At 49.8% G+C, this 9481-nt stretch overlaps 1 protein-coding gene across 3 annotated transcripts in view; it reads right to left on the reverse strand.

Annotated features, from left to right (window-relative positions):
• The window catches only part of ccar1 (cell division cycle and apoptosis regulator 1), a 345705-nt gene that overhangs the window by 253137 nt on the left and 83087 nt on the right, over window positions 1-9481 (reverse strand). For 2 of the 3 annotated variants that reach the window (XM_038773488.1, XM_038773487.1), the window contains exon 6: window positions 241-428. The exons of the other annotated variant lie outside the window; for it this stretch is intronic. In XM_038773488.1, coding sequence (XP_038629416.1) covers window positions 241-428 — 188 coding nt within the window. The remainder of the gene's footprint in view (window positions 1-240; window positions 429-9481) is intronic. 3 annotated transcript variants of the gene reach the window in all.

The following is a 9481-nucleotide window of genomic DNA, read 5'->3' on the forward strand; positions in this document are numbered from 1 at the left end:
TGGTTACTCAAACAACCCTTTCTCCTGAAAAACTGATTAAGCTCATGGTCAACTGAAAATCTCAACAGAGGTTGATAGTTTCATTTTAGTAAGGGTATGAAGGGTTACAGAACCAAGTCTGTTTGGATGGAGTCAAGATATAAATCAGCCATGATCTCATTGAAAAACAGAACAGGTTGAAGGGGCTGAATGGCCACCTCCAGTTCCTATTTCATGTCCAGTTAAATACAAGACACAAACCTCAGCTGAAAAAAGACATCTTCATCCACAAATCCAAAAGTATCATGAAGCTTAGTCACAACTCCGGTGAAAACTCGCTGCTTCTGGGGTTGGGTTTGTTGCTGCGTAGCCCGGGGCGCTGGGTAAGAGACGGTGATTTGAGCTGTTGTCTGCGGAGCATTGAGGCTTGTAGGTAGAGCCACTGCTGGCTAAAAAAATAAACAGTCAACAGAAATGAAATGAAAATGAAATGAAAATCGCTTATTGTCACGAGTAGGCTTCAATGAAGTTACTGCGACTAGCGCCACATTCCGGCACCTGTTCGAGGAGGCTGGTACGGGAATTGAAGCGTGCTGCTGGCCTGCCTTGGTCTGCTTTAAAAGCCAGCGATTTAGCCCAGTGTGAATGAATTATCGCAATTAAACCAACAGAAATGTTTTAAGTTACGACATTCTGGGATAGTGCACAGACAGTTCCAGCCTCCCGTCGTCCGAACACAAGTTAATTTGTATTAAGTTTCCAAGATCTTAACTTCCAGTCACCAGAATTATAAGTGAAACATAACTGTTTATTTATAACAATAGAGATAAGACTCGTAATAATCACAATAGAATAACGGTCAACTAAGCCACTACTTGCCCGTTTTACCGTCCCACCCTCTACCCAAACACACAAGTACAAGTCACACACACACACAAGCACAAGTCACACACACACACAAGCACAAGTCACACACACACACAAGCACAAGTCACACACACACACAAGCACAAGTCACACACACACACAAGCACAAGTCACACACACACACAAGCCACACACACACACACAAGCCACACACACACACACACACAAGCCACACACACACACAAGCCACACACACACACAAGCCACACACACACACAAGCCACACACACACGCACAAGCACAAGTCACACACACACACAAGCACAAGTCACACACACACACAAGCACAAGTCACACACACACACAAGCACAAGTCACACACACACGCACAAGTCACACACACGCACAAGCCACACACACACACACAAGCCACACACACACACGCACAAGTCACACACACACGCACAAGCACAAGTCACACACACACACAAGCACAAGTCACACACACACACAAGCACAAGTCACACACACACACAAGCACAAGTCACACACACACGCACAAGTCACACACACACAAGCACAAGTCACACACACACACAAGCACAAGTGACACACACACACACACAAGCACAAGTCACACACACACACAAGCACAAGTCACACACACACGTCACACACACAAGCACACGTCACACACACACACACACACAAGCACACGTCACACAGTCACAAACGCAAACAAGTCACACACGCACACAAGCACAAGTCACACACACACAAGCGTCACACACACACACGCGTCACACACACACACGCGTCACACACACACACGCGTCACACACAAGCACGCGTCACACACAAGCACAAGTCACACACACACACACAAGCATAAGCCACACACAGACACAAGCACAAGTCACACACAAGCACAAGTCACACACACACAAGCACAAGTCACACACACAAGCACAAGTCACACACACACAAGCACAAGTCACACACACACAAGCACACGTCACACAAGCACAAGTCACACACACAAGCACACGTCACACACACAAGCACACGTCACACACACACAAGCACACGTCACACACACAAGCACACGTCACACACACAAGCACACGTCACACACACAAGCACACGTCACACACAAGCACACGTCACACACACAAGCACACGTCACACACACAAGCACACGTCACACACAAGCACACAAGTCACACAAGTCACACACACACGTCACACACGCACACAACTCACACGCACACGCACAAGCACAAGCCACACACACAAGCACACGTCACACACACACACACACACACACAGAAGCACAAGTCACACACACAGAAGCACAAGTCACACACACAGAAGCACAAGTCACACACACACACGCACATCACACGCACAAGTCACACACACGTCACACACACGTCACACACGCATACGTCACACACAGAAGCACAAGTCACACACAGAAGCACAAGTCACACACACACACAAGCACAAGTCACACACACACACACACAAGCACAAGTCTCACACACACACAAGCACAAGTCACACACACACAAGCACAAGTCACACACAAGCACAAGTCACACACAAGCACAAGTCACACACACATAAGCACAAGTCACACACACACACACGTCACACACACACGTCACACACACAAGCCACACACACAAGCCACACACACAAGCCACACACACACAAGCACAAGTGTCACACACACACACGCACAAGTCACACACACGCACAAGCACACGCACACACACGCACAAAAGCACAAGTCACACACACACACAAGCACAAGTCACACACACAAGCACAAGTCACACACACACACATGCACACGTCACACACACAAGCACACGTCAAACACACAAGCACACGTCACACACACAAGCACACGTCACACACACAAGCACACGTCACACACACAAGCACACGTCACACACACAAGCACACGTCACACACACAAGCACACGTCACACACACAAGCACACGTCACACACACAAGCACAAGTCACACACACAAGCACAAGTCACACACACAAGCACACGTCACACACACAAGCACACGTCACACACACAAGCACACGTCACACACACAAGCACACGTCACACACACAAGCACACGTCACACACACAAGCACACGTCACACACACAAGCACACGTCACACACAAGCACAAGTCGCACAAGCACACGTCACACATCACACACACAAGCACACGTCACACACACAAGCACACGTCACACACACAAGCACACGTCACACACAAGCACACGTCACACACACAAGTCACACGTACCCAAGCACAAGTCACACACACAAGCACACGTCACACACACACACACACACACAAGCACACGTCACACACAAGTCACAAACGCAAACAAGTCACACACGCACACAAGCACAAGTCACACACGCACACAAGCACAAGTCACACACAAGCACAAGTCGCACACACACACACGCGTCACACACACACACACACACACAAGCACAAGTCACACTCACACACAAGCACAAGTCACACACACGCACAAGTCACACACACGCACAAGTCACACACACGCACAAGTCACACACACGCACAAGTCACACACACGCACAAGTCACACACACGCACAAGTCACACACACACACACACACACACACACACACACACACACACAAGCCATACACACAAGCACAAGTCAAACACACACACACAAGCACAAGTCACACACACAAGCACAAGTCACACACACAAGCACAAGTCACACACACAAGCACAAGTCACACACACAAGCACAAGTCACACACACACACGCACAAGTCACCCACACACACACCCACACACACAAGCACAAGTCACACACACACACACTCACACAAGCAACACACACACACAAGCACAAGTCACACACACACACAAGCACAAGCCACACACACACACAAGCACAAGCCACACACACACACAAGCACAAGTCACACACACACACAAGCACAAGTCACACACACACACAAGCACAAGTCACACACACACACAAGCACAAGTCACACACACACACAAGCACAAGTCACACACACACACAAGCACAAGCCACACACACACAAGCACAAGTCACACACACACAAGCACAAGTCACACACACACAAGCGCAAGTCACACACACACGCACAAGTCACACACACACACACACAAGCAACACACACACACAAGCAACACACACACACAAGCACCACACACACACAAGCACAAGTCTCACACACACACAAGTCTCACACACACACAAGCACAAGCAACACACACACACAAGCACAAGTCACACACACACACAAGCACAAGTCACACACACACAAGCACAAGTCACACACACACAAGCACAAGTCACACACACACAAGCACAAGTCACACACACACACAAGCACAAGTCACACACACACAAGCACAAGTCACACACACACACAAGCACAAGTCACACACACACAAGCACAAGTCACACACACACACAAGCACAAGTCACACACACACACAAGCACAAGTCACACACAAGCACAAGTCACACACACACACACAAGCACAAGTCACACACACACACAAGCACAAGTCACACACACACACAAGCACAAGTCACACACACACACAAGCACAAGTCACACACACACACACACACAAGCACAAGTCACACACACACAAGCACAAGTCACACACACAAGCACAAGTCACACACAAGCACAAGTCACACACAAGCACAAGTCACACACAAGCACAAGTCACACACACAAGCACACAAACAAGTCACACACAAGCACACAAACAAGTCACACACGCACACAAGTCACACACGCGCACAAGTCACACACACACACAAGCACAAGTCACACACACACGCACAAGTCACACACACGCACAAGTCATACACACACACACACGCACAAGTCATACACACACACAAGCACAAGTCAAACACACACACACAAGCACAAGTCACACACACACACAAGCACAAGTCTCACACACACACACACACAAGCACAAGCCACACACACACAAGCACAAGTCACACATACACACAAGCACAAGTCACACATACACACAAGCACAAGTCTCACACACACACACAAGCACAAGTCACACATACACACACAAGCACAAGTCACACATACACACACACACACATGCACAAGGCACACACAAACACACAAGCACAAGCCACACACACACGCACAAGTCACACACACACACACAAGCACAAGCCACACACACACACGCACAAGTCACACACACACACAAGCCACACACACACACACACACAAGCACAAGACACACACACACACACAAGTCTCACACACACACACACACACGTCACACACAAGCACAAGTCTCACACACACACACACACAAGCACAAGTCACACACACACACAAGCACAAGTCACACACACACACGCACAAGTCACACACACACACAAGCACAAGTCACACACACACACAAGCACAAGTCACACACACACACAAGCACAAGTCAAACACACACAAGCACAAGTCAAACACACACACACAAGCACAAGTCAAACACACACACACAAGCACAAGTCAAACACACACACACAAGCACAAGTCACACACACACACAAGCACAAGTCACACACACACAAGCACAAGTCACACACACACAAGCACAAGTCACACACACACAAGCACAAGTCAAACACACACACACACGCACAAGTCAAACACACACACACACAAGCACAAGTCAAACACACACACAAGCACAAGTCACACACACACACACATACACAAGGCACACACGCACAAGTCACACACACAAGCACAAGTCACACACAAACACACAAGCACAAGCCACACACACACACACACGCACAAGTCACACACACACACACACACAAGCCACACACACACACAAGCACAAGTCACACAAGCGCAAGTCACACACGCACACAAGCGCAAGTCACACACGCACACAAGCGCAAGTCACACATGCACACAAGCGCAAGTCGCACACGCACAAGTCGCACACGCACAAGTCGCACAGGCACAAGTCGCACAGGCACAAGCCGCACAGGCACAAGCCGCACAGGCACAAGCCGCACACGCACAAGCACAAGTCGCACACGCACTCTCACAAAAAGAACAAGCACAAGTCACACACGCACAAGCACACGTCACACACGCACAAGCCACACACACACACACACAAGAACAAGTCGCACACACACGCACACGTCACTCACACACACGCACAAGCACAAGTCACACACACGCACAAGCACAAGTCACACACACGCACAAGCACAAGTCACACACACGCACAAGCACAAGTCACACACGCACAAGTCACACACACACACACGCACAAGCACAAGCCACACACACACAAGCAAAAGTCACACACACACACACGAGCAGAAGTCACACACACACACGAGCACAAGTCACACACGCACAAGCACAAGTCACACACACGCACAAGCACAAGTCACACACACGCACAAGCACAAGTCACACACACGCACAAGCACAAGTCACACACACACAAGCACAAGTCACACACACACACACAAGCACAAGTCACACACACACACACAAGCACAAGTCACACACACACAAGCACAAGTCACACACACACACAAGCACAAGCCACACACACAAGCACAAGTCACACACACACACAAGCACAAGTCTCACACACACACAAGCACAAGTCACACACACACACAAGCACAAGTCACACACACACACAAGCACAAGTCACACACACACACAAGCACAAGTCACACACACACACACACAAGCACAAGTCACACACACGCACAAGCACAAGTCACACACAAGCACAAGTTACACACACACACAAGCACAAGTCACACACACACACAAGCACAAGTCACACACACACACAAGCACAAGTCACACACACACAAGCACAAGTCACACACACACAAGCACAAGTCAAACACACACACACAAGCACAAGTCAAACACACACACACACAAGCACAAGTCAAACACACACACAAGTCACACACACACACACACAAGCACAAGTCACACACACACACACAAGCACAAGTCACACACACACACACATGCACAAGGCACACACGCACAAGTCACACACACACACAAGCACAAGTCACACACAAACACACAAGCACAAGCCACACACACACACACGCACAAGCCACACACACACACGACACACACACACACAAGCCACACACACACACAAGCACAAGTCACACAAGCGCAAGTCACACACGCACACAAGCGCAAGTAACACACACACACAAGCACAAGTCACACACACACACACAAGCACAAGTCACACACACAAGCACAAGTCACCCACACAAGCCACACACACAAGCACAAGTCACACACACACACACACACACACATGCACAAGGCACACACGCACAAGTCACACACACACAAGCACAAGCCACACACACACGCACAAGTCACACACAAACACACAAGCACAAGCCACACACACAACACACAAGCACAAGCCACACACACACACAAGCCACACACACACACACGCACAAGTCACACACACACACACACAAGCACAAGTCACACACACGCACAAGTCACACACAAGCACAAGTTACACACACACACACAAGCACAAGTCACACACACACACAAGCACAAGTCACACACACACAAGCACAAGTCACACACACACAAGCACAAGTCACACACACACAAGCACAAGCCACACACACACACACAAGTCACACACACACAAGCACAAGTCAAACACACACAAGCACAAGTCAAACACACACAAGCACAAGTCAAACACACACACACAAGCACAAGTCAAACACACACACACAAGCACAAGTCACACACACACACACAAGCACAAGTCACACACACACACAAGCACAAGTCACACACACAAGCACAAGTCACCCACACAAGCCACACACACAAGCACAAGTCACACACACACACACATGCACAAGGCACACACGCACAAGTCACACACACACACGCACAAGTCACACACAAACACACAAGCACAAGCCACACACACACACACACACGCACAAGTCACACACAAACACACAAGCACAAGCCACACACAAACACACAAGCACAAGCCACACACACACACAAGCACAAGTCACACACGCACACAAGCGCAAGTCACACACGCACACAAGCGCAAGTCACACACGCACAAGTCGCACACGCACAAGTCGCACACGCACAAGTCGCACACGCACAAGTCGCACACGCACAAGTCGCACACGCACAAGCCGCACACGCACAACCCGCACAAGTCACTCACGCACAAGTCACACGCACACGTCAAACACGCACACACACACGACACACACAAAACACGCACAAGCACAAATCGCACACGCACAAATCGCACACGCACAAGCACAAGTCGCACAAGCACAAGTCGCACACGCACAAGCACAAGCCGCACACGCACAAGCCGCACACGCACAAGCCGCACGCGCACAAGCCCAAGTCGCACACACGCACAAGCACAAGTCGCACACACGCACAAGCACAAGCCGCACACGCACAAGCAGCACACGCGCACAAGCCGCACACACGCACAAGTCGCACACACGCACAAGTCGCACACACGCACTAGTCGCACACACGCACTAGTCGCACACACGCACAAGTCGCACACACGCACAAGTCGCACACACGCACAAGTCGCACACACGCACAAGTCGCGCACACGCACAAGTCGCGCACACGCACAAGTCGCGCACACGCACAAGTCGCGCACACGCACAAGTCGCGCACACGCACAAGTCGCGCACACGCACAAGTCGCGCACACGCACAAGTCGCGCACACGCACAAGTCGCGCACACGCACAAGTCGCGCACACGCACAAGTCGCGCACACGCACAAGTCGCACACGCACAAGCACAAGTCAAACACACACACACAAGCACAAGTCAAACACACACACACAAGCACAAGTCAAACACACACACACAAGCACAAGTCACACACACACACACAAGCACAAGTCACACACACACACAAATGCACAAGGCACACACGCACAAGTCACACACACACACAAGCACAAGTCACACACACAAGCACAAGTCACACACACAAGCACAAGTCACACACACAAGTCACACACACAAGCACAAGTCACACACACACATGCACAAGGCACACACGCACAAGTCACACACACACAAGCACAAGCCACACACACACACACGCACAAGTCACACACAAACACACAAGCACAAGCCACACACAAACACACAAGCACAAGCCACACACACACACAAGCACAAACCACACACACACACACGCACAAGTCACACACACACACACACACAAGCACAAGTCACACACACGCACAAGTCACACACACACACACAAGCACAAGTCACACACACACACAAGCACAAGTCACACACACACAAGCACAAGTCACACACACACAAGCACAAGTCACACACACACACACACAAGTCACACACACAAGCACAAGTCACACACACAAGCACAGTCAAACACACACAAGCACAAGTCAACACCACACAAGCACAAGTCAAACACACACACAAGCACAAGTCACACACCACACACAA

The sequence above is a fragment of the Scyliorhinus canicula genome, chromosome 16 (genome assembly GCF_902713615.1).
Source record: "Scyliorhinus canicula chromosome 16, sScyCan1.1, whole genome shotgun sequence".
Lineage (NCBI taxonomy): Eukaryota > Metazoa > Chordata > Chondrichthyes > Carcharhiniformes > Scyliorhinidae > Scyliorhinus > Scyliorhinus canicula.